This window comes from Pholcus phalangioides, unplaced genomic scaffold (genome assembly GCF_987345545.1).
Source record: "Pholcus phalangioides strain wild (caught in Gottingen) unplaced genomic scaffold, Ppha-v1.0 ptg000039l_1, whole genome shotgun sequence".
Lineage (NCBI taxonomy): Eukaryota > Metazoa > Arthropoda > Arachnida > Araneae > Pholcidae > Pholcus > Pholcus phalangioides.
The window spans coordinates 16311443-16337080 of record NW_028301625.1 but is presented as its reverse complement, the minus strand read 5'-3'; the positions used below and the strand labels follow the sequence as shown (position 1 = coordinate 16337080).

The window sequence follows — 25638 nt, the reverse complement described above, 5'->3', positions numbered from 1 at the left end:
TTCTTAAGAGCATTAACATGAGAAAATATCACAGAATGTTATTGAAACGTTCTCACCAAATCGGTCTGACAGGGTACCCTTCAACACATCATTGTGAGAGTTCTCACAAAGTCTATAATGGAAAACCAGTGCAAGAAACCGAATAACTTCCTGATTGCACAAGTTCAGCAAGAATCTGCATTAGAAAGTCCAGGAAGGACGTAAACACATCCTGAAGTCCATCAGCAATGCTCCATCCTCAATGAGAGGGCTCATACTTTTCACATGCGGACGATTAGACGATTAGAGAGACAACCAACAGTGGGGGAGGGACAGTACTACTCTGATGGCATCGCAGCAAGAAACTGGATCATCAACTCATGATGATGACAACAGAAGGAGAGCAAACCCATCACATGTAACAAAGCCGGATGATACTCTTCAGCTATATATTTTGATGCAATCAAATGCAGGAATCAAATGTGTGGATACTCAGTACACTGCTGGTATATATAGGGAAACTCTTCGTCATCCACTATTACAAGAACGAATCATAACTGAGGATTGTGTGTGTGTGACGGTACTGAAATTAACATAAAGACAACCTTGTAGATAATTTTTTTAAAGGTGTTTTGTTTTTAATTTAAAAACAAAAGCATAAAGGAAGAATTAGGGGATTAAAAGGGGAGGTTAGGTTGCTAGACATCTCATATATATGAAATTCAAGGGCAACCCCATTGATCAATTTTATATTCATGAATTATTGGGAGAGGGGTGCAGTACCCCGAGCCTTCGGATTCGATGCGTATGTACAGCATATTGTACATGAAATGAGCTTCTATCAATGCACGTACACAATATTCATTATGGGAATCAAATTTGTGATTGAAAAACCAAAACAATTTCGCTTAAAAAAAATGACAAAACAAGCATTTTTATGGGAGCAAGATTTTTGGACACTAACCAAGAATCTATGATATTCAACTAAGATTATGTTTAATCCCAAGCTTGTGTTGGTAGATGTGATAAATCGTCAATTAATTATGTAATTAACTGAACTTACATAATTAACGAACATAACTGTGGTCCAGGATGATGAATTCGAATGGTAATGTGTGTGTGTGTTGGTACGCCAACATTACAAGACTGATAATGTTGTTATGAATGTTTTTACCTTCTTCAAACTTACTTTAATTTAATTTTTAATTGCAAAACATGTGCAGTTCTTTTATCATAAACGGGTAAAAATAATTAATTGATGGAATCAAGCGAAGAAAGGTTATGAATTTTTCTATATTTATCAGACTTCTCAACTTCATTTCGGAGTTACACATAATCATCACTAAAAGTGATAAATGAAATGAAATTTAATTAAACCAACTTTATTGAGAAATTGGTGATTATGCATAACCATCTGTGTATCACTTTTACAGTAACAAATGCATTTCAACATTAAAATGTATAAGAACTAATTGAAACGCTTATTTCAGAAACCCCATGACCGACAAAAAATTCTAAATTGAGTTAATACTGATTTTTTGTAGTTGATTGACAGACACTTTGTTTGGTGCAGAAACTCACTGAAAATCTTTTTTGTATATCCCTATTTTGTATCCTTGAAATATATTCGTTTAGTGCAGAAACCCCACAAGTGACATCACCAACGGGATTTCTGCACTAAAACATTTTAGCACAGACATGGAAAATCTGAAGAAAAAAAGAAAGATGCCGATAATCCAGGCATGTACAAATGTAATATAATATACAAATCACAAGTTTAGGGTAAAATAATATGCCACTTACAAAAGTAAGACAATCACTCAGAAAATTTGTCCTTACAAAATCCAGGTTCCTTATGGTGTTCTCTGTCAGCTCATTCCACAGTTGTTATAAGCGCACCTAAGCTGCCCAACTTGCTGTCCAAAATAATTGGTGACAAATCTGGGGATCGTACAGGCCAAGGAAGGGTATTAATGTGGCGCAGGCATTCCTGTGAGACACTTGCTGTGTGTGGTTAAGCATATTCCTGTAGAAAAATGTTTCCTGGGATCCCTGCCATGAGTGGCGACAAGTGGCTGAAAGATGTCACAAATGTACCGCTAGGCTGTGATAGTACTGTGGATGAATATTAGAGGTGAACGGGTGTCATAGGTGATGGCACCATATACCATCACACCAGCTGTGCCGCTGTATAGTGAAGGCAAGATTGAGGCTTCCGCCACGTGGCTTCCACACGCTTACACAGTTGTCATCACTGCCCAAATTGAATTTTGATTCGTTGCTGAAGACAATCTGGTTTCATTTGATTGCGATCCAATCCCATCAAGCTCGACACCACTCCAAATGGAGGCGATGGTAAGTGGGTGTTATTGGTAGCACATGTAATGGGCACCGCAATATCAAATATTCTTCAGCAAGGTGCCTCGCAATGGTACAAACAGACACAGAGGCCTGTATTAAAGCTGCTGCCTGTGTCCAAATAGCAGACAATGATGCAGTTGACGCTGTGTGTGTGATTGTCGAGTGATGTAATGGTCTTCTTGGATATTGGTCTACCATGGGTGTCCTGAGCCTGGCTTCTCTCATCCACTGGTCCCAACCGCACAGTAAAGTCAGATCGGTCCGAGTGTCAGGCTACTCTCCAAGCTGACCCCCTGGCTTCCCAGTGGTTCTTCCCCTCTCAAACCTTTTTTATACGCCAAGGAGGACAAAGTTCAACACCCTCTGGTGGCATTACAGATTGCACGATCACGCTGTGCATCTAATCATTTGCATATCTGCCAGACACATATCTTCATGAGAAGTTATGTTACAATCTGACAATTACTTCTTGGTGCGCAAATTTTTTGTCAATGACCGTATCTATGTACGAAAACACTTTGTCTTTAGCCATGGTTTACCTAGAAAGGGGAAAGCCAAGACGTTCATTTATGGCTTGACTATGTGTAAATTTTCTTTGAGAAAGACCACTCGCCCTCTTGAACCGCTAACTACGAATACCTACCCTGTTGGAAAAATCCTAATCAACAAGAAAAAACTGATAATTTGCTATATCTTGCTGAATGTACCACATACTATGCTGTATTCTACAACATGATTGTGAGTTGGCCGACATCTGAAGTTAAAATAAGGAAGATCCTGACTGCACAATATAATGAGGTATTACATATGATGATTTTATTTCTAAAAAATATCTGTAATTGATCAAATTAAATTCCATTGTTATTAAAAAATCAATTTTGTTGATTTTTACCCATAACCGAACTTATTAATATCATAAAAATGATAAAACAGTGTTGTCAATTTGTTTTAATGCAGAAATCCAGTAACTGCAGAGAGTGAAATTTTTTTACCCCTTCTCCCTTAACCTTAATGAATATATCACATTTCATTTTATGTATAGAACCGTCCTTCACATTCAGGATTTTTTTTTTTTTGTAAAAAAATACCTGCTTTTAGTTAAATCAAGAAAAACTTTCTAACTTATCTCGAAATTAGAAATTCTGCACTTATGGGGTTTCTGAAATTACCGCTTCAATTGCGACTGAAGCCAAACATAAATGCGTAAGTTGTGTAAACAAGGTTCTACTTTATATCGCACATTCCAATTAGTGGACAAAATTTTTGGTCCCATGGTTGTTTATTATCGAGAGGCTCTACTGTATATATCTTGTCTGGGAACATCCTTCAGTTAGTGTACTTGTATATATAATTCATACTCACTTACACCTTATTGCAGGAGGATTCTATTTTCAGTTTCATGTTTTCCTTATCCTAGAAATTCAACCTGACATAAAATCTTTTACAGAAAGGGATATACACCGCACAATAAAATATAATATGTAAATTTGTAATTTATGGGGAAAATTCCAAAAAAAAGAAAATTTTTATTTAGTTGGATGTACTAAGATTTACACAGGTTTTACAGTTGAACCAAATATTCTGCAAAAATGTGTCAAATACGTCAAATACCCAATAGCAGCCAAATATCTGTCCCATCTCTAGGTTCCACTGTGTGTTTTTTGTTTATTTGCTTCCACTCTTATAATGTTCAGCAATATTTTTTCCCTAATTTGGTTTTTTATTTTGATCACATGTTTTTGTTATAAAAACATTTGTTGCAGTTTTGAAGAAATCTGTCTATATCCCTCTTTGTTATCTTAAATTTTTACTCATTAGTGCATTTCAAGTTAAAAATTTTATGCTCTGGATTCAGTTTTGATTTTCTCACCAGTGCCTATGTTGCTTTTGATTTAATTCACCAAAATTAGTCATGTGATGGGGGGGGAAATTATCATATAATATTTAATGAATACACAGTCAATATAGCCAAATACAGCTGTAAGTTATAAGTGTATTTAGGGGAAGGTCAAAAGTCAACATAATTGTTTTCAGTTTTAATGTTAATAGTAACATGTAATTGTTGGTTTATTTTAGTTTAATTTTCAGTGTTATTTTGTATTAATATTAAATAAACATCTCAAAGAAGAAATTTTTATATTTGCAAATTCTGTTCATTGAAAACACAAATAGGCATCCAAGACAACCTTTTAACAAATTTCTGAAAAATCTTAATTAAATTACAGAATGTTCTGTTGCTTATTACATTATTACAGAAATTTGTTAAGCACTAGAATGGACCAAACAGGTTTTAAGAGCTGCATAGCATGTGTTTTTGTTTGTTTTGTTCTATTTGTCTTTCTCTTGCATATATCTTAGTATCGTGTAAATTGTGTTTGTTAGTTTTTGCTGTGAAAAAAATATTTGTCATTTCAGTTCACTCTTGAGAAGAAAGAAATTCTAGTTGAAGAAGATGTTTGTGATGTAGAACTGCCACCACCTATGAAAATACAAGAGCATAGTTTTACACCTGTTCCAATTAGTGGAACTGATGGGAAGAATAGTACGGTGAATTTGGTATGTTTTTACGTAAATATAGTTTTTGTGCTTAAAAATTACTTCTTTTCTGTATTTTTCTACTTTGACTCTTTAACTGTAGAAACAGTCATAAATATACCTTTCTGTATGTTCAAGGGAAAATTTTTTCCCTTGAACTTTTTTTTTCTCTAGTGATCAATTTTCCTCTCCCCACTTTTATTTAACTAATCTCTTCTCTCTTTTCGGTGTGACTTCCTTTTCTTACCAACTTATATTACTACTACTTAACCATACATGCTATCTTCTACTGCACCTCTCTCACTTCTTGAATTGAATCTCTTTTCTATCAATTTAAACTGAACTTCTCTACCATGCAAATGTAATTTATAATTTTCACTTACCTGTCCCATGTTAACTTTCAACAAGCATGACAAACATTTAACTCTGGCATGGTAATTTCACTTATTACTTTATAAATAATGTTATCATTTGGGTATTTTTATCACTTTTGCAAAGTATGAAGCAAACTAAATCATAACCTGAGGTTTAATTTGTCTATAGTTATCAAGACTGGTTTATGTCATCATTTTTTTAATATGAAGTTTTCATCTTATTTCATATTTTCAAGCTATGGTTTAACCAGACTCACTTTTCCGTAAAAATTTATTACTATGATCATGCAAGATTGTGTGGGAAGTCTGAAGGCTCCCTTGTTGACAAAAACTTCCATACTTGGTTGAAAATGTCCTAAGCGATCGATAATAGCCACTATGCATAGGTGGAAAATCTATGTGAGTGCTCCAAACTGCTACAATTTCTGACTTTTGTTAAAAAAACGTTGAAATCCTTAAATTCTGCACCATTATGCAATAAAAACAAAAATTTCCCTTCAGAAACTGAAGTTGAACTTCACAATAAAAGCAGACTTTTCAAAGACGTCATTTGTCCTCCCCACAATTTTATTTCTTACAGCCACAAATGGAATTAGCTTGACCCCCCCCAAGAATTCGGCACCTAGCTTTCCAATGACATAAAATGGAATCAGATTATGTGAATTTCTGCTCATGTGCAGAACAACAAAAATACCCTTCAATCGCTGTTTCCAACTATTTCTATATGAAAAAAGTTTTTAATTATGCATTCCTTATGTTGAACATTTTTGAAATTTGAAATTTTTTTGTAGATTTTCACTCAATGTTTTTACTTAACGAAAAATATGTATAAAATAAAATATATGTATTAACGAAAAATATGTATTAACGAAAAATATGTATTAACGAAAAATATGTATAAACTTTAACTCAGAGGTCTTCAACCTTTTTCTAGTCGCGAGTATTGCCTGTACCTATCATCAAAAGAAGAGCACCCTTATGCCAAGTTTGACATACCAATGCATGAAATCAGGATGATTTCAATTCATCAATACAATTTGTACAAGATGTTTACTTGAGGCAGTGATGAAGTGCTCGCAAGCACAAAATCAGACACTAGCATGGAGCACGCTGGGTGCTTCAGGGAGTGCTGTGGTGCTGACAAGCAATGGGTTGAAGATGCCTGCTTTAACTGAATGGAAAAGCACTGGAAAAACAGTAATGACGAATCTGTCATATCATTTCACCATCCAGAGTTGCGACACAAAAGCCAGTTGGTAAATTCAGGGTGTCTACTATCATCAAAAAGTGACGAAGTATTGGAAAATTAATGAAATGAGAAAAAAGGTAGCAAAATGAGAGAGGTCACAGGTTTTTATAATTGATTTTCAGATTTTCCTGGCAAATTCCCGTGCTCAATTTTATCCTAAAATAGATGACCCATGGCATCTTATCAAGCTTTTCTTGATACCCGCAATCATTTATCGGTGGTGGGCTAAAAACGAGTTTTCCAAATTTAGGAACAAACTAGTTTCTTCTGAGCGGCTTGTTTTCAATTCTGAAAGTCACGCAGTTATGAAGTGGTTGAAATTTGGTAAAAAACCAGAATTTTAATTTTTTTTGAGTAAAAAAACTATTCCGCCAAATAACAAGTGTTAAATCATCAATCCTGTCGAATAGTGGGCGCTAAATTGCCAATCCTGCCAAACAATGAGCAGAGATGCCATTGACGCCTTAACGTGTCAAATACGCGGAATTTCAGAAAAGGACGCAAAAAAATTTTGTTCACGCGTCCTCCGGGATGTGTTCTTTCTTAGTTCTAAGAAGAAAAGAGCAGAGAGGAAAAACCTCCCCAACTTTTTCCTTTCTTTTTACCATGTATCAAGATCACGCAACCTTGAGAAACTGGTTTTACTACTTCGTATACTGTGTATATACTAGAAACACTGTACTGTATTGATATACATGCTGGTTGTAGAAGAATAATAGATGTTGCTTCTCTGAATGAGAGGCCATGTACATAAGTTTCAAATTTCGGATTTTTCATTCCCCTGCGGATTTTCACCCTTCCTGTTACATACGGGAAATTACGGTACTTTTGCAGCTATCTGCCAACATTCAAAGACCGCGTCTATACCGTGTAAATTCGTCTTGTTCCTTCAATATTACGAATGCGCATTTTTTTTAAATTGTAAAGGATTGGAACATCTTTCACTTCAACAAAATCCCTTATTCAAATTCCCTGTTCAAATTGTAAAACTCCCGATATCGTGAAAAAAAACCAATTCTGTAAATACTTGACCTTGAATATCCACAGTTTTGTCATCTAGTTTCTATGTGGTAGTCACTGTTTCGCATCGCGAAAATCACGGGTGTGTACACAGAAGCGGCTTTTGGAGGGGCACCAGGATCTAATTCTTCACAGATATTATAAAAGAAATTATTTTATTCCAATATTTTAATTCTCTACAAAAATATTTCTAATTTTTGATCGGGGGGGGGGGGGGGTGAGAAAATTGAAGAGGCCTCTTGTTAATCTTCCCCCCCCCCCCCAAATCAAATTTTGCTTTTGGTGAAACTCCGGGTTTGGAACTTGGTAATCGGCTAAATACGTGATTTTCTAATGACTTCAAATTTTGAGTTGGCTATTCCTTTAGAAAAACTTCTGGTTGCCACAGCGATCACGCAGACCTACAACACAAATATGCATACATTATACTTCAAATGCACACATTACCAGTTTGGAGGATAGATGCAGGGCTGCAACTAAGAGGGGGAGGTGGGTCTGGTGTCCTGGTGTCTGGACTAGAGGGGAGCACCAAATTCACCCTTATGTTTGAGAAAGTATCTAGTTACGGTGCGAGATAGATGGCACCACCTACTGAACACAAAACACGTTAAATGCTGGGCACACACACATAAGCACACTGTTAAGTTTCTCCAACACAAATCTGACATAGCTCCCATATTCAGGTGTTAAAATATGTGGCAGTTAAATGGCGACAGATCAGAATGGTTGACCATCAGTGAGGGAAAATGAAATCATTTTACCAGGAAAACCAAAGTATGAATAGGGAATCGGAAGATAAGTGTCTGAGAAAGGAGAGAGAGAGAATCTAATTTGCTTTAAATTTGATCAGAAGGTATTGAAAATGCTAAGATTTTTTTAACAAAATATAAAATTAATCAGAAGGGACTTTATAGATTGATTATTAGTAAATATATAAATGTGTGCCTTCAAATGCTAATTAAAGTGGATCCTGCTTGTGACGTTTTTCAAAAAAACGTTGTAAATAAGAAAACACTTTAAACAGGAAATCTTAATAAGATTAACTTATTGTTAGGACCACGAAAATAAGTTTACTAAGTGGAAAAACGTTTTAAATGGGAGAAACGTTATAAGCGGGATTAACTGTATATATTTTTTTTAGATTTATCATATGTGCAGAATTCCATACATTAAATTCTCAGTGCTAATGAGCTTCTTTGCAAGCTTTTCCTGCTAGTAGACAATGAAAGTAAATGAACCTATGGATAGAACATGTTTTTAGAGATGAATAACTTGACTCACAGATACTTTCTTCTCCTACCCAGAACATGACCCACCGCTCAGTGTCAACAAAGAAATATAAGCAGGTGATCAAAGACCTGCTGCATGCTGGAAGAAAATTCATAGAGATACCAGTGAATTATGGGGGAGGGGCATAATTTTTTTTCAGATAAATTTTTTTTGGGAATGACCCATTTTCACTCAAAAAGGACCCAGATTTTTCGAATAACCTGGGTCTTTGGGACCCGGGAAAATTAGAGTACAGTGGTATCTCTGAATGAATGTTAAATTGCTAAACATTTTGGCTATTTCTTAACTTTTCTTCCCTGAATGAAAATTTGAGTAGTCAAATTGCAAAAACTAACACGATTCCAGCAAGAATCATGCCCACAAAATTGGGAAAATATATTAATCCTAAGGGAACACAGGACCCATGAAAGTTCAGAAATGCAGAAAAATGTAACACATATTTAAAAGTTTATTAAGAATTCCTGATTTGTCCAATTTCTTCAAATTTTTGAGAGTCACATTTAAAGTATGTGTAATTTGATGTGCATGCATCAAATTTGCAAAATATGTTTTTGTTTATACCAGCAAAAGTTGAAAATTTAAAAAAAAGAAATTATCATACACACTGCCACTGCGCTCAATTTCATCTGCCTAAATCTGAATTTCTGCATTAAAAAAAATTGTTTTGTATCCTAAAATGTTTGTTTAATGCAATGAACTAGGATCTTTAGGATATGTAAAGTGGAAGTATTTAAAAAAATTCAGAAATTCAAAAATTTCAAATTTTATGAAATTTTCAAAATTTTAATAAAAATTTCAAATTTTGATGGATGTATACCATTCTAATTCATTTTATGCGCCTAGGTAAGGGACACATACCAGACAAATTTCATAGAAATAGGAAACATAGTTCATGAGATATCATGCGCGCAACAACAAAAATTGGTGCTTTGAGAAAAACGCGTTCAAAGATTGGGAAGTATGAATTTTTATGAAATTATGTTTTTCTCAAACACAGTACCATACAGATTCATGAGAATAGCCTCAATGTTCAATAATATAATCAGTTTTTAACATTGCCATCATGTTTTCATACTTTAACATGCCATTTTAATGCTTTGAGATGCCTGCCAGAAAGGTAGTGCCCTTATTGCACAAACACATGGCTACCTCAACTGTGTTCTCACACTTGGTTGTTTGAGAACCAACCTCTCAATCGGAAAAAATCAGCCCAGGATTAGCTATAAACAGTAAATTCTGGTTTAGTGGCATTGTGGGAATAAAGTAACTGTGGTGCTGGACAAATTAAAAAAAAAATTATCTTTGTCATATTATATAAGACTGGTATCAACTCTATGTTCCTAGAAATGTATATGTATTTTTTTATGAGGATGGTGACCGCAAATGTCCAAATTTTATTGCTAGTTCTACCTCACTAACTGTGACGTAGTTTTTACCATTGATGCATAGCAACTTCTTTGTCTTTTCGGCACAATAATAAAGTGGGCATCACTGCTAGAATGATAACCCACAGGTATTTGCTGTAAGAATTCAGCAAATTAGGCAGACAAGCAGAGGTCAACCAAAAATTCACAAAACTTTTTTTGGTATGTGGTAGATACTATTATAATGAAAACGATACGGTATCAAGCTAACATCCCTCGCAGCTATAGTGACCATTTTTGTTACATCATTGACATATTGTGCATACCAGGGCTAATTGGATTGGGATCTAGAGTTTATAGCCAATTCCAAAACAGACACAGTTCCAGAGGATGGGAGATTGCCCCTTTAAAAATCTGAATACTCTGAGAAACATTGGTCTGTGCCATAAAATGTGAGATGATCTAATGAACCTATGAAATGGACCTGTGCCTTTTTTCGAATGGTCATCCCATTCAGGCTGCATTGCTTTGAGATAGAGCAGCTATACTGTCTGGGGTCTTCCACATCTGGGAATGGGGGGGGGGTGCCCAGGTCATTACTTCTATGGACACCCAGGTCACAATTTTTCACGGGTTCCTTCATTAAAAAAATATAATGCCCCTGTGCAATCATGTGGATTAATAGCAGTGAAGGCTCAAGACAAAATTCTCACCTGTGGAAGATATCATTTTAGTGCCCCTTTGGCATATAAGCCAGATGAGTAAAATTATCTGGGGAAAAACCACAGATTTGTATATGTCGTAAGTAATATGATGAGGGATAACATAGGCAATTTACTCATTAAATCTCTTATCGGGAGCTTTACATTCACCCACTTCATAAACTTACACATATTTATTGTATACTAGATGAAATGAATGAGAAATTATACAATGTTTTCTGCAAATTATTCCATCCAATACAGTCATACTTTGAATTTCACAGTAAAAATTTTAATTTTCGATTTGGAAAATAGATGGTAACACTTGAATACATAAAAAGCGCAACAATTACATGCATTATCTTTTCCTCCCTTTCAAACCAACCACGACCATGGTTGTGACAAAGTAATTTTAATTAATGCTCATCAGGAAACCATTCTCCATTCACCACCAAACATGCTGGTGAATGGCATAAAAGAAAATATCATATCAAGAGAATGAATAATAGAAAACTTGTAACCAAAACAAGAGACTGAAGATATGTTAAATATGCTGGCAAATAAAATACAAGGAGCACAATCACAAATCAGATGTACTCGGGCTGAATTTTGTGTGATTATAGAATCATTCTATTAAATTTCTAGTAGTTTAATTATTATCCTATAGTTTTTATATATATTCTATAGTTTTAATCATTCTATTAAATTTCTTAGAATTTCTAATAAATATTTCAAGAATGACCCAGCAAAAGAAGTCATCTCAAAGTATGTTGAATACAAACTCAAAAAGAAGCACTTTACCTTTTAAATATGAAATGAGTAAATTCTGGTGAAAGAAGCAAAATCAAACGTTCAAAAATTCATGAGACTGAAGAGAACAAAAGCACAAATTAGACTTGCATCAACGGCAAAAACAATAAAAATAATTACTTTTCTAATGAGTGTTTCAAATCTCTCTTCTGGCCAATTTTTTTTAAAATTAGTGATTACTAAGTCTACAAACTAAATCTAAAAAAACTTATTTTAATACAGCAGCCGTGAGCCAAACCTGGTTTGTTCTTTTAAGTTTGTTTAATTTGAAATTGAAATTGCTTGTTCTAGGTATAAGGAATAGAGAAATACCCGGTACCTCTTTGGTGTCCTTGGACAACTCCCAATATTGAGGATGGCATTTTCCACCATATTGAAACTAATAAGCAAATAATATTTCATGATACATCAGCCAGCATTATCATTTTTTGCCTGTTGTAGCGTGGTTTTCTTGTTTAAGTTTATATATTCTACTGAATTAATGGCAACACCATTTTATTGTTTATTTTCTACTATTTACTTTCCATATGAATAGCAACTGCCAGTATTGTCTGTGCAGCCATTCTATGAGGATGTTTCAGTATGTCTCTCTACAATTAGATTTATATTGTGGGATTCCCTACTCCCAGTCAATGTTTTTGACTTTAAATTATTTTTATACTCTTTACAGTTTTGAATGTTGTAATAGCAAAAAATAAGAAATGTGAATAAATCAGACTGTGTGTGTTTTTTTTCAATGGAAATATTGTAGTGAAAAACTGAATAACTTATCGAAGCAGGTGAGTAAGAAATTCAAAATATTATTTCATGTAGCGACAATGTAAAATATGAAAAACTTCAAAGAGAGATGCAAAATAAGGACCTTAATAGGACCTGTCATAAATCTTGTGTGTCTATATGTATACGATGTCCAGAGTATAATGAATACAGTAACATGTGAAGAAAAAAATTTGAGATGAAACCAACAACCTCTGCAAAATATTAACCTCTGATCAACATGATTCTTTGTCATCCAGATACAACGATGGCATCATTAGTAGAAGCTCAGTGGCTTAAGATCTGTTTACACGCAGTAAGTGATTAAGTTGGTAACTAAATTTTAAGTTGCCAAGTGCGTTACAATATGTGCATAAGTAATTTAGTGAAATAAAGACGGTTCTATTTTTTCCGGTTAAGTAGACCTATGCGCATATGCCAGTGGGCATGGCCTGCCACTCAGAGGGTCTTTCCCCTCTCTCTCTCTCGGGGGGTTTATTTTGATCTCAAGTGTGAACCTGTTTATGCTTTGTTGTCTCCTACCATTTCACTAGAATTCCACGGAAATACAGGATGGTGAAGTGGTCAGAGGACACAACCTTCCAAGTTTGTTGAAGAATATCTTCGCCATGAATGTTTGTTGAACTATAGAGATGAAAACTATCTTAACTAAAAATATTTGATGTTGAAAATTGTAGAAGCTATGGAATGTTCGGTCGACGTGCTGTCAGGAAGTGAAAAAAATTGAAGATTGAGGATTCAAAAATATATTGGGTGCTGGTGTGGAGGATTTATTATATATTAAAAACTGGGGGGGGGGGGAGTTGGTATATTTCTCTCATCCAAAATGAATTTGCTGCCATCTATTGTAAAAATACATAATCAAATATTTAACATAATGGTAGCATCTGCATAAAATTTAAAAAATAATAATTTCAAAAATTTTCATATAGTGGTTAATGAAATTTTATTATTTAGTTTTTAACCCTTAGAATTTCCTATGAATGCCAAGAATCTTCTCACATAATCTTTCGGCTTACAATAATTCATGATTTATCTCCTCTTTAACTTTGATTAAAATATCATATAATCGATATTTACATCAGTTTATAATATTCTGTGTATTCTTTTTTCCCCTCTTATATAAGTGAAAGTGAATAAATTTATTCTTCTTTAAAAAACATATCATATGGCTCTGATCACAGTATTCATAAGTATTCTACCGGATCATCTCATCTTCATCCATTGTTGCAGAAGCTATGAGTTTTAAAAATAAATACCTCTCTGAATGCTAGATAAATAAAACATTATTATTATTATTCTCCTGTATGTTGCGTCTCTCTCCCTCCGTGGATTTAAGTAGACTGAAGCGCGCATGCGCTAGTTGCTCTTGGCCTCCATAAAAATTATCCAATGAGCGTCTACTTAATTACTTATCATGTAGACACTTTCAGGAGCAACCTGTAACTTAAAATTTAGTTACCAACTTAATCACTTAATCTGTGTAAACGGGCCTTTACACTGAACTTGCAAGTCTAGATTTTACCATATTTACATGCGACCAACAGTTGTATAGAGTTGCATTACATACCACTTGGACATTCCCGGAAAAGTTTGCCAACATTGTCTTATGTCTTGTAGGTATGCAATTGTTTATGAGCTTCATTGGAACTGTTGGTTTTTTAATGGGTGACAAAAAAAGTTTTAAAATTGATGTCTGGGGTGTTTTCTTGAGTCCTGAAGATGCTGAAAGGGAAATAGTTTCCTCAAAATATCAGAACTTTAAGGGTGGTTGCAGAAGAAGTCTTGTGGAATGTACTTTATGTTCACCAGCCAAACAACAGCAACAATCTTGTACTACTTTTAGAAACTATAGCCACAAAGAGCAAAACAAGCAAGCTGTGGGTTGATTGTCTACTAAAGACTGTCTCCAGGCATGAGACAAAGGCCTGGCTTCTTTAATGGAATCTAGAGTGACATGCGGGTCGGAACTACATTCATGTGCTTTGGCCTCGGTTGTAAAAGTATTATCGGAATAACTTTGAAGTCAGAAACTGTGAAGACATGGGTATTATAGTGTCGGGGCCGAAATAGCTTACATTGGGAGAGCAAAATGCGTAGAAGAAAACGATTTTATTTTACGTAATACAAGCGAGACATGCGTACGCGTCGAATGAACATATACATACTAAGGAAAAAAGATACAAGGGAAAAGAAGACACAAGCGAAAAGTCATGTAACGGATCAGTTTCGCCATCTGGAGGTGACCAGAGGGATTACAAACGTAAGCTCGTACTATTCCCAACATCCTCCCCACCCTGGTCAACCTCCAGAGGAATTACCAATTGAATTGGCCGTCGAATTTCTGTTCCACTGGCTGTACGTAGAATACACGAACGAATGTTGCCGTCACGACCTTTGACGAGAGATAATACGCGTGCCTTCGTCCACATGTGTCGGGGTCTTGCATCTTCCTGTAGGAGGACGACATCTCCAACTCGTAGCTGAAAACCTTGGTCTTTATTTTTCACTTGGTGGAATGTCTTCAGCTCTAGTAGGTATTCTTTCCTCCATCGGTTCCAAAAGTCATTCAGTGAATCTTGCTGCAGTGACCACGATTTCTTGAGGTCGGTAGCTGCAGGAACCTTTTCGTGAGAAGGAAGGGTTGTCAGTCGTTGTCCAACCAGGAAGTGGGCAGGCGTGAGAGGTTCTTCGAAGCTGTCATCCAACTCGATATCTGCTGTCAATGGTCGGCTGTTGACTGCGGCTTCAATACCAGCCAACGTAGTCGTCAGTTGTTCGTCATCGAGAAATGCGAGACCTAAAGTTTTCCGTAAACAACGTTTGACGACACCAATCATGCGTTCCCACCATCCTCCCCACCAAGCCGCTCGAGGGGCTATGAATTCCCAAGTGATTCCGTGGGAGGCATAGTATTGGTGAGCAGAAGGTGAAGTCATGGCACCCCAAAGGATGGGAAGCTCACGATTTATGGTGTGAAAAGTCTGTGCATTATCTGAATATACAAGTGTTGGAAACACCTTGACGAGCAACAAAACGTAAAGATGCCAGCAAAAACTTACCTGTAGAGCAATCCGTGACAAGCTCGAGATGAATCGCTCGAGTGACAGCACATGTAAACAACAAGATATACACTTTCAGTGAGATAGAGCTTCTACGAACATATAGTGGGCCAGCGAAGTCTATCCCCACGACACTGAATGGTTTCGACTGTGTGACTCTATCCGAAGGAAGTGGTGCTTCAATTTGAGCCGGTGGGGTGTTTCTAAAAATTTTACAGGGAAGACACTGGCGTAGGACACTTTTAATAATCTGTCACCCTCGAAGAATCCAGTAATCATTTTGCAGTTCAGATAGTACCACTCTCATGCTCAGATGATGGAGACGAATATGTACGTGGCGAATGAGCAATTTGACAAATGGGTGTGAACCATCGAGCACTAAAGGATGCTTTGAAGCAGCTGGAAGTGATGCGAACTGCAAGCGACCACCAACTCGTATCAGATTGTCACTAAGAAATGGATGGAATTGTGCAATTTTCGAGTCTTTTGGAAGTTGTTTACTATGTCGGAGAGCATCATAGTCAGACGGAAAACAATCTATTTGAACTTGACGAATCCAATAACACTTCGCGTTTTCGAGTTCTTTTGCTGTTAATTCACCATGAAGTTTGCAAGACGTGCGACAGTTGTAAATGAATCGTTGCATCCACGAGGTAACCCGAATAAGTTTCGCGTAAGAACTGAAACGAGAAATGTCAATCACTGGGAGAGACGTAGATACCAACATTGAACTTTTCACAGTCTGACGAATTTCTGTCGAAGGTAGATTTAGACCAGTCTCAAGAGCATCATTCGGAGATGGGTGTTCGTTGACATGAGACGATGCATCAAATACGATACAACACTTTTCCGACTCAAGAGTGGTCTTCTTCACTGCGTGGTGAGGGAGATAATAAATTCCAGGACTTGACGATTCTGGCGCGGATTTCGACGTGGCCGTTCTGGATGTAACGTTCCATTTGCTGAATGTACATTTCCCGAAAAGGCCGATCCTTATCCAGACGTCTACGAAGAGTGTCAAAGTGGCGTGAGGCAATAGGTCGATTGTCCGACTTGAGGCATACGTTTTCTTTCCACGGTAGTGAAACGACACGACGATGGTTTTCCAGGCTGTAAGATTCATGGAAATCTTGCAATATTTTTGCTTCACCAGTCGAGAGTGATTTTTCATTTACATCGGTGATTCCCATGGCCTCGAGTTCCCAGAAGCGTTTGAACGAGTCATTTATTTCTTCAGCACAAGTAGTAGCCATGCAATGAACAGTAGTGTCGTTCGAAGCAGGAGTGTGTTGGACAAGCACGTTGGAACGGGTACCGCTCAAGATATGTCCGAGATGAGACGGAACAAGAACGAAAGTGTCTGACAACTTGACCGGCGAATCAGTTTTCACTATCTTCCAGTAATAATCGCTACCGATGAGAATTTGAATCGGGATGTCGTCAGACGAGTGAGGGTCCGCAAGCTGAATTCTGCGTGAAGTAGCAAATGCACCAATGTCTACCGGAGCCGTAGGATGTGAGGCGTAGGAATTATTGCTTTCAAAAGCAACTATCGGAATCGATCTGTTATCCCAAATGCTAGATAAGAAAAATTGCACTTGACGTCGATACATCGATTGTTTTGGCACAGCTTCGAATGCACTAATAGACAAGTTGACCGATTGCAGCACATGCAATTGCAGTTCATTCACTAAACTGCTGTGAATGAAGGAGGTTTGACTTCCGGCGTCTAACACACATCGAGACAATTTGCAATTTCCGTTGGGACCGAATACCCAAATACGTGCAGTTTGCAAATACGTAAAACGGGGCGATACATCAATTTTACCAACAGCAGTAGAGGCATGAAGTGAAGGACAAATGGATACGTGATGTTTCCTTTACAGTTAGAACAGAAAGCTCTAGCACGGCGTGGGCAAGTTTTAGCGTTATGCGAACGGTTAGTACACAAAAAACAACGACGAGTTTCTTTTAGCTTCTGCACTCGTAACTGAACATCAGTTATCACCGAGCAATTTTGTGGCCAATGATCATGCGATTCACAAAATGGGCAAAAGGGTGACGGATTTTTCTCGTTACGTCGAATGCGAACATGAAATGCTTCCGTAGTCGGGCGGAAATTCGAAGGTGGCAAAGGAAACTCACCTTGCACTTTGCTTGATAATCGAAGTCCGTCGATTTCTTCACCGAGGAACTGCATCAGCTTGGATATGTCCATGTCCGGGATATCTTGCCGTTTAGAGTGGATAATCCACCGTTGACGAATGTCCGTAGGAAATGTGCGCAAGGATCTTCGGTGTCAAAATCCGACTGTAGTTATCGACATCTTCGCCGAGTGATCGGAGAGCTTGAATATGGGCGTTGATTTCCAAGTAGGTGTCGTTGATAAACTCGGGCGATGAAGCTGCCGCTGGGCGTAGGCTGTCGAAGAAATCGATGTGGGTCTGTATGATGGTATCCTTGTTGCCGTACCTGTCGATCAGCATCTTCTTTACCGTCTCGTAGGCTTCCGATGTGACGCCGATTCCCTCGACGAGCTTCTTGGGTTCGTTTTGGAGATACCCCCGTAGAAAAACGTGTTTGTCGATGGTTGACAGTTGAGGATTCTCGTCGATCGAAGAGCTGAATTGTTGCCAGAATGTCGGCCATTCTTCAACACAACCGCGGAAGGGCTCTAGGCGTATTGTAGGCAGCTTGAGAGCACATGGTGATGAAGTCGATGTAGGTTGAGCTGAAGCGGGAATCGAAGTAGCAACCAGAGGAGACACCGTCGTTGGAGACTTGTTGCGTTTTCGTAGCACGAGAGAAGCATCGAACAAGGCACGTTTCGCTTTCTCAGTGTATTCCTCGCATTTTTCGATATCGATAGCGTAGTCCTCGTCTGATAGTAGAGCGTGAATACCGTCGTCAAGGCGAAGTAATTCGTCCAATTCCTCCGTCAAACGAGAAACCATGAAGTCGATTTCCGAGTCGGTTTCCTTCCCGGCACTGTCCAACGTTGAAACGAATCTAGTCACCTTGGCGCGCACCGTTGTCCGTTTCCGATGGAGCGTCGTTAATTTCTCCTGATCCATATTAAGACGAGTTTCGTTGGTCAAAATGTTCATCCGACAGGTTTCCTTCATCAAAATATTCGTTCCGGCGAATTTCGTTCACCAAAATATTCGTTCCGGCGGGTTTCGTGCACCAAAATATGTCGGGCCGAAATAGCTTACATTGGGAGAGCAAAATGCGTAGAAGAAAACGATTTTATTTTACGTAATACAAGCGAGACATGCGTACGCGTCGAATGAACATATACATACTAAGGAAAAAAGATACAAGGGAAAAGAAGACACAAGCAAAAAGTCATGTAACGGATCAGTTTCGCCATCTGGAGGTGACCAGAGGGATTACAAACGTAAGCTCGTACTATTCCTAACAATAGGCTTACATATTTGCACTGAGCTGGAAGAAGACTTTGTAAACATCAGTGAAGAGGAATGCCAGCCAAAGGGCAAGTAACACAAGCACAAAGAAGAGATGAAAACACGAATTGGAACAGATAACAAAGATTGAAAAGGACTTTGTCATCAGCTACAAAATTACATGAATTCACTGAAACCTGAGTCCCACTCTTTGCAACTTTTGAATATTGCTGCAGGCAGATTGTGTAACATAAATATCGATGATGATGTAGAAATTGGTACAATGCAAATGAAATATTTTGAGAAAGGATGGCCCACAGAAGTCTCTATGACCGGATACCTCAAAAAGTAACAACAATAATGGTTGTTACAAAGAAGCACGTTATAAAGCTGGTACTGCAAAGATATACGAGACACTCAAATTAGTCTGCAAGCATGTTCTTTCTCATAAGCTGTTTACAATTCCAACAGCTTTGTTTGATGATTCTAGTGAAAAGAGGATGTATGGGAAAAAAAAGAAGTCAAAATTAGACATTGCTTAAGGAATATGTATCCTCCTGAACAGTGACAGCAGATGGATCAGCCTTACTATGGGCTATTACTTGGCCTGATAAAGGTACTGTAAGTGACTACATCTCTCGCTTCAAATCTGCATTCACAACCAAACCACAGTCAGATGATGTAGACTTGATTTTTGATCAGTATTATACTTTCAGCACTAAAGAGGTTGCAAGACAAAAGAGAAAAGCAGGAGCTAGCAGAGTTTACCAGCTGTCATTGCTATTCCCCCTTCCATCACAAAAAGTTTCACTTACAGTCACAGAAAATAAGAAACAATAAATCTTATCTGCAGCAGCCTTGTACAAAATAAGGAATATCTAGACCCTTTCACTAGAATTAGCAAGCTAATGGTTATAGGGCAGGACGAAATCCCAAATGAAATATCCGGTTGAAGTGTTTTAAAATGGCAAGATTTAGCAACACTGCATGAAGAGGCAGATGTTATAAATGTTCAACAAGCATGTAGACTAGGAACACAGAAAAAGGAGGCAGGCATGCAGGTGACTGTAGTTTCTGATGACACTAATGTTTTTTTGTTGCTTCCCTACCACTATTTAAAGGAAGGTATAACCATCCCGATGAAGTTGGAATCGCCTATCCAAGGACGATCGTTGATTGACATTAAAACCTCCATCCAAAAACATACTGACATCATCCCAGATATCTTCGCCGGACATGCTCTGAGTGGATGTGGTAACACAGCTTGCTTTTTCGGTGTAGGGAAAGGTAAAATAATAAAAGTATTGCAAATGGGTCATTCCCTTTCATTGGGAGGCGATGAAAAAGCAAGCATTATAGATGTGAACAAGCAAGCATCACTTTTTATTAATATTAACATTGGTCATCCAAAATGTTTGAAACTTTTAGAAGCGTGAGTTAGAGTTTGGTCCAATAAAATAGGAAGAAATAGCTCTTCACAACCTCCAAGACTGTTCACTACCACCCACTAACAAAGCTTTTCTGTGGGATTTAAAAAGAGCACATTTTCAAACCATCATCTGAAATAATAATGCTTTGGGTACACTTCCTGCCATAGATCTTGAATAATTTGGCTACTACCAAAACAGTGCTTCAACAGTGTTTCTGAAGTACTTCTGCCCATTGGTGTGCCAAATAATGTTGCTATAGCTCCAAGTAAGGTCTTGAGTTTAATTAAATGCTCCTGTGATAGTGAAATACCATGTAGTACGAAAAGATGTGTGGTTGCATGAAAACAGGCTTATCTTGTACAGTGTTTTGCATTTGTGCGCAAAATGGCTGTTTAAATAAAAAATAACCAACTACAAGAAGATGAGGTCGATGAGCAAGTGGAATTGATTTAGATTTCAGTTAATAAACATTCGTCTTCATTTAGTGAGATATTGAAAATGTAACTGAACTAGTCTTTACTTGTGAATATATCTTTTATGTGAAAGTTTTATATTTCATATTTTATGTTTTATTAAATGGAAAATTTATGTGAATGTATGTTTTAAAAATAATTAAATAAAATATCTGTTACAAGATATAAAATAAAAACGAACAAATTTCTTATAAATTTAGTAAAACTATACATTCAAAATACCTGCTTTCACCTAGTTAAATTTTTTTTGCGCAAAAACATTTACTTTCAGATCTGTTTGTGTAGTTTTACCTAAAATTAGCAATAAATATATAAGGAAAACACGTTTATAACCAAATAAGTACAAATCTTCATAGCACCTAAACATTTAATTTAGCGATGGCTGCCATCGTGAATTCTGAGAGTTGCCCAAGGGTACTGCATGGGTACCCTACATGAATCTACATACCCTAAACATCAAATACCAACAAGAAAAAAAAACTTCGATGAAAACACGGTTCAATGAAAAATCCCTATTTGGTTGCCAGACTATTTTTTTTAACTTATTTTTCAAATCTGAAATGCCATGTTATCCTCTCATTTCTTGATATTGTAGAGAATGTAAAAAATATAAATGTGTCAAGAAGTGTTTTTTTTCTAATTTCTAATTTCTTTTTAAAAAATTGTAGTTGCTTTTAGACAAAATTTCTATGTATTTTGTGACCTGGAGGGGGTGAAACACCTCCCTTCTTCTAAGCTGAGATAACACTGTTTTTTTAAGTAAAAAGTTATCCTGTATAGGCCACTGCATGCATGTGTGTACAGAATTGCCAACTGCTATGGATTGTCCGTAGTTTCTACAGACGGCTGCACTGAAATACGGAGCTATGGGAGTCACTCTCAATATTATGGAAATAGGTTTTTACAAAATCTGGTCTTTGAGTTTCTTGTGGTTTTACTTATTTTTATAAAATTGCATCGATCTTTACCTTAATTATAAATTTGTATATGCATGTGAGCAAGTTCAAGAGGTGAAGCTCGTGACGTCACTGAAGTCGTTCATTTCACCTATAAACATTGTAATATACTGCAAAAAAAGTTAAGATTTTGCATACGTCGTCCTTTATCCAATGGCTGTAGGAGAAATGGACGACTTCAGTGACATCAAAACTTTGCGCGAAGGCTTTGTGCTATAGAAGGTGTTGGCTCTACTCAATGCCCAAATGCACAAAAATCTGTTTTTCATGAAAATCACCCCATGCTGGGATAAAATCAGGTTTTTGAATGGTTCAGCCCAGCCGGAACCAGCTTCATTTGCATAGTATATGGTTGAGCGCGTGGAATTTTTTTTTTAAAGAATGTTTCATCGTAGGTGCCATACGAGCTCTTATACAGTATAAAAAAAATGATAATGGGGTCTAGCTTGCTAGACGTCCGTATATACGGCCAACAAGGGCGTATGCAGGTTGGGATTGCATTGACTATTCATGAATTATTAAGGGACCTTAGAAAGTTGTTTCGGGAGGTAGGGGGCTCATGTGGCCCGAGCCCTCTAGGTGCTAGTACCACTGAGGTGCTTCATTTAATGAACTTTGAATTAAAATTTTAAAAATTAAATTTTGAAGTGATTATTTTTTATTGTACTATGATTATGTAGTCCTGGGGGGGGGGGTACCCCCCCCCCTCCTATGGCAAAGCTGAACATTCATCACTACTGACAAGCTTTAAGCTAATGTTGGCATGTCTGTATCTATAATAACGGTGCATTTTATTTGCTGCCAAAATTTCAAAGTGCTACAAAACTGATAAATGCTTCGACAAAAGTAAATATTTTTGCTGCTACAATTTTTTTTTTTTTTTTTTACAAAAATCAAATTCTCATTTTCTATCCCTGTACTATGATCCATGTAGGTGTAGCACTGCTTTTGCAATGTCTCTTCTATAAAGTGAAGGCATGTGAAAGAAAAAAGTCCCTTTCTCTTCGGCTCTTTGTCAGTTACTTTTAACAGACCAAAAAAAAAAATTCCATGTTTTTAAGTGTAATATTCACACAGATATTTAAATTCAAAAAATGGAGGAAATTTGGAAAGAACAGCTTTAAATGTGGAAATACCGCTTTACCCACATTCAACGTGGTTCTTGCCCAAATTTTTTCTTTTTTTTTTAAATTTGAATACCTCTGTAAATATTGCACTGAAAAACATGGTATCTTTATTTATTTTTTGGCATCGGGAGAGACAGGGCAACAACTTTCTAATTGGAAGTTAGAGCACAGGTTAACTGTATAAAATTTAAAAAAATTTTACGTTCTGTATTTTCTCTCAAAACTGGTACAGGGTAATTTTCTAATGCTTTTTGAGCATTTATTAAATGGGAATATCACCTCTACAGTGGACAGTTGATGAAATACTGTGCTAGCACTTACAGGACACTTTGTATAATATATTTCCTTCTTCCATTGCAAGCTGCTGTTAGTTGAATTTGTGCCATTAAAATGAATACACATTTCTTCACATCTGAATTCCTGTTATTAAATTTTAATAATTAAACAATTTATTATAATATTTGTAACCAATAATTCAGTGAGTTTTCTTGTGGTACTAACACAACTCATTTAGTAGAGATGTCAAGAACAACATAATATGTGTACTGTAATAATGTGCATGAAATTGGCCTGACCAAACATTTTCTAAAATTTTACTTTTTCTGATTTCAAACGCTACGTGAAAAGTAAGGAGTGTAAGCTTTCTTCCATAACATGGCATTACTGGACCAACAATCACTATTTTAACTTTAATTCTGCTAGAATCATTAAAAGATTCTCCGCACCCCTTGACTCGGTTTCCTTTGAAACCATTTATATTCATAAAAATACCCCCTTTTTTTGTTAATTTTTCCAGCACTCCACATTTCTCCAATATTTGGGGTAAGTTTTTAAACTTTCATGTTTCTGCCATTCCATCAGCAATACACACATTGTCTTATAATCACATCAAAAATTTTAATCATCATGACTCCTACATTATCACCATCATCATCATGCATTGGGCTTCTATCTAACCACATGCTTTCACTCTAGTGAGCAGTCTGCACTGTATCAGACCATTTCCCCACTGAAGGTAGGGCTACATTAGCCTCGAAACAGCTGTGTAGTGTTTTTGTTTTTTTATTTTGAGTTTTTGTTGGAGTTTACATCTTTTACTCTGTGCTCAAAAGGTATTTTCCTTTATATTCAAACTGTTTGATTTGTTATTTGGTTTCTGGCTCTCTAAATTTTTTACTTTCTTTTACCCCTGGAAACCAATTTTATTATTTTCTTCCTTCCTTTTTTATTGAAATAGTTTGCATGCATGATTTAGTGAAAGAAAACTTTTCTTCTTATGAGGTTTCTTTTTTTCTGGTCCTTGATTATTTCAAAATACTAGCCTGTTTTCTTAGTTGGATGGTAAATATTTATCCTTCAAAATTTCGTGAGCAGTCATCCATTTCTGTTTGTAACATACAGAATGCAGACCTGCCAACTCTCCCGATATTTCATCCTTCCTCCTGCTCTCCGGATTTGTTAAAATTTCTCCGGATTTTGGCAGAAAATTAGATTTTGCGCGAGCTTTCACATTGTCATGGCGTCAATGATTACCATCGTCAGTAGGGGAAACACCCATATAGAGGACAGCTGTAGTCATTTCCATCGAGCAGTCTTAAAAAAGTCTGTGACAGCATTTAAGCAACTGGCAAAGACGTGACTTCGTTTTCATAGCGTTTATCGGCAATCATTTATCAGGGGCATGATTTTGGTTGCCGAAATTCTTGTATAATCGTTATTATATTCCATTAACAGCCGTGTGGTAAACGTTTTTTCGTCGGCAGCTTTGTAATTTGAATTTTTTTAAATCATTTCTTCTGATTAAACATCTTCAAAAAAAATATATAAAACTTTAGGACATATAAAGCTTTTAGGAGTTCATATACGCAAGATTATCAATCACTGATAGCATCCACGAAAGGAAACACTTATATTTTATGAACAGTATGTAGATGTGATTTCTCTCTATTCTGCATGGAAAGACTGACATGGAATTATATTCTGCTCAGGGGCAATGCAGAACCTGCCTTGGGGGCTGGGGGAGGAATATAACTTTTCTTAATTGATTTAAAAAAAAAAAAAAAAATTTCGAAAACATTTTTTATGAACTTTTTTTTTGATCGAGTCTATGAGTGTCGGGGGGGGGGGGTCTTCCTCGGGAGAATCTCTGGATTTCTGGATTTCAAAAGTTGGCACGTCTGAGAATGAGTAGTAAATAAGCTTTTGCTATGTCTGCCTCCTTCAAAGGGGTCCCTTTTAGAAACAACATTGCCCAGGATGTATCTTTTTGCTCAAAAGGCCTTTAGGAAATGCTGTATCTTCCTCTTGAAACTAAACAGACAGGGTTTGTACGGGTCAGGGAAAACCTGGAAAAGTGAGGGGAAATTTTTTTTTACTAAAAAAAGTCAGGGAAATCAGGGAAGATGGCCCATTTTTCTTTTAAAACGTGGAAAGTTCAGACAATGACCTGGAAAATCTTCACGATTGTTGTCTGATCGAGAAAAAAAAGATCAATAAAAAATAGTAATAAACAAAAAAATTTCCATCGGGTCAAAACAGTGGAATTCCGATAACATTGTAAATATTTATAATCCGTAAAAAATAAATCTTTTTTATTCACTCTGACTAAAAAAATATAATTTCAAACAAATGCATAGAATATCTTTTAGGAAGGAAATAAAAAAAGTGGTTCAAGTAATTTCGATGGTTTTACGACTTGGGGGTGACAGTAGGCCCTGACACAA

At 36.6% G+C, this 25638-nt stretch overlaps 1 protein-coding gene across 1 annotated transcript in view; it reads left to right on the top strand.

Annotated features, from left to right (window-relative positions):
• Positions 1-25638, top strand: part of trio (trio Rho guanine nucleotide exchange factor) — a 342911-nt gene that overhangs the window by 258537 nt on the left and 58736 nt on the right. The window contains exon 40 of the mRNA XM_089254104.1: positions 4756-4896. Coding sequence (XP_089110230.1) covers positions 4756-4896 — 141 coding nt within the window. The remainder of the gene's footprint in view (positions 1-4755; positions 4897-25638) is intronic.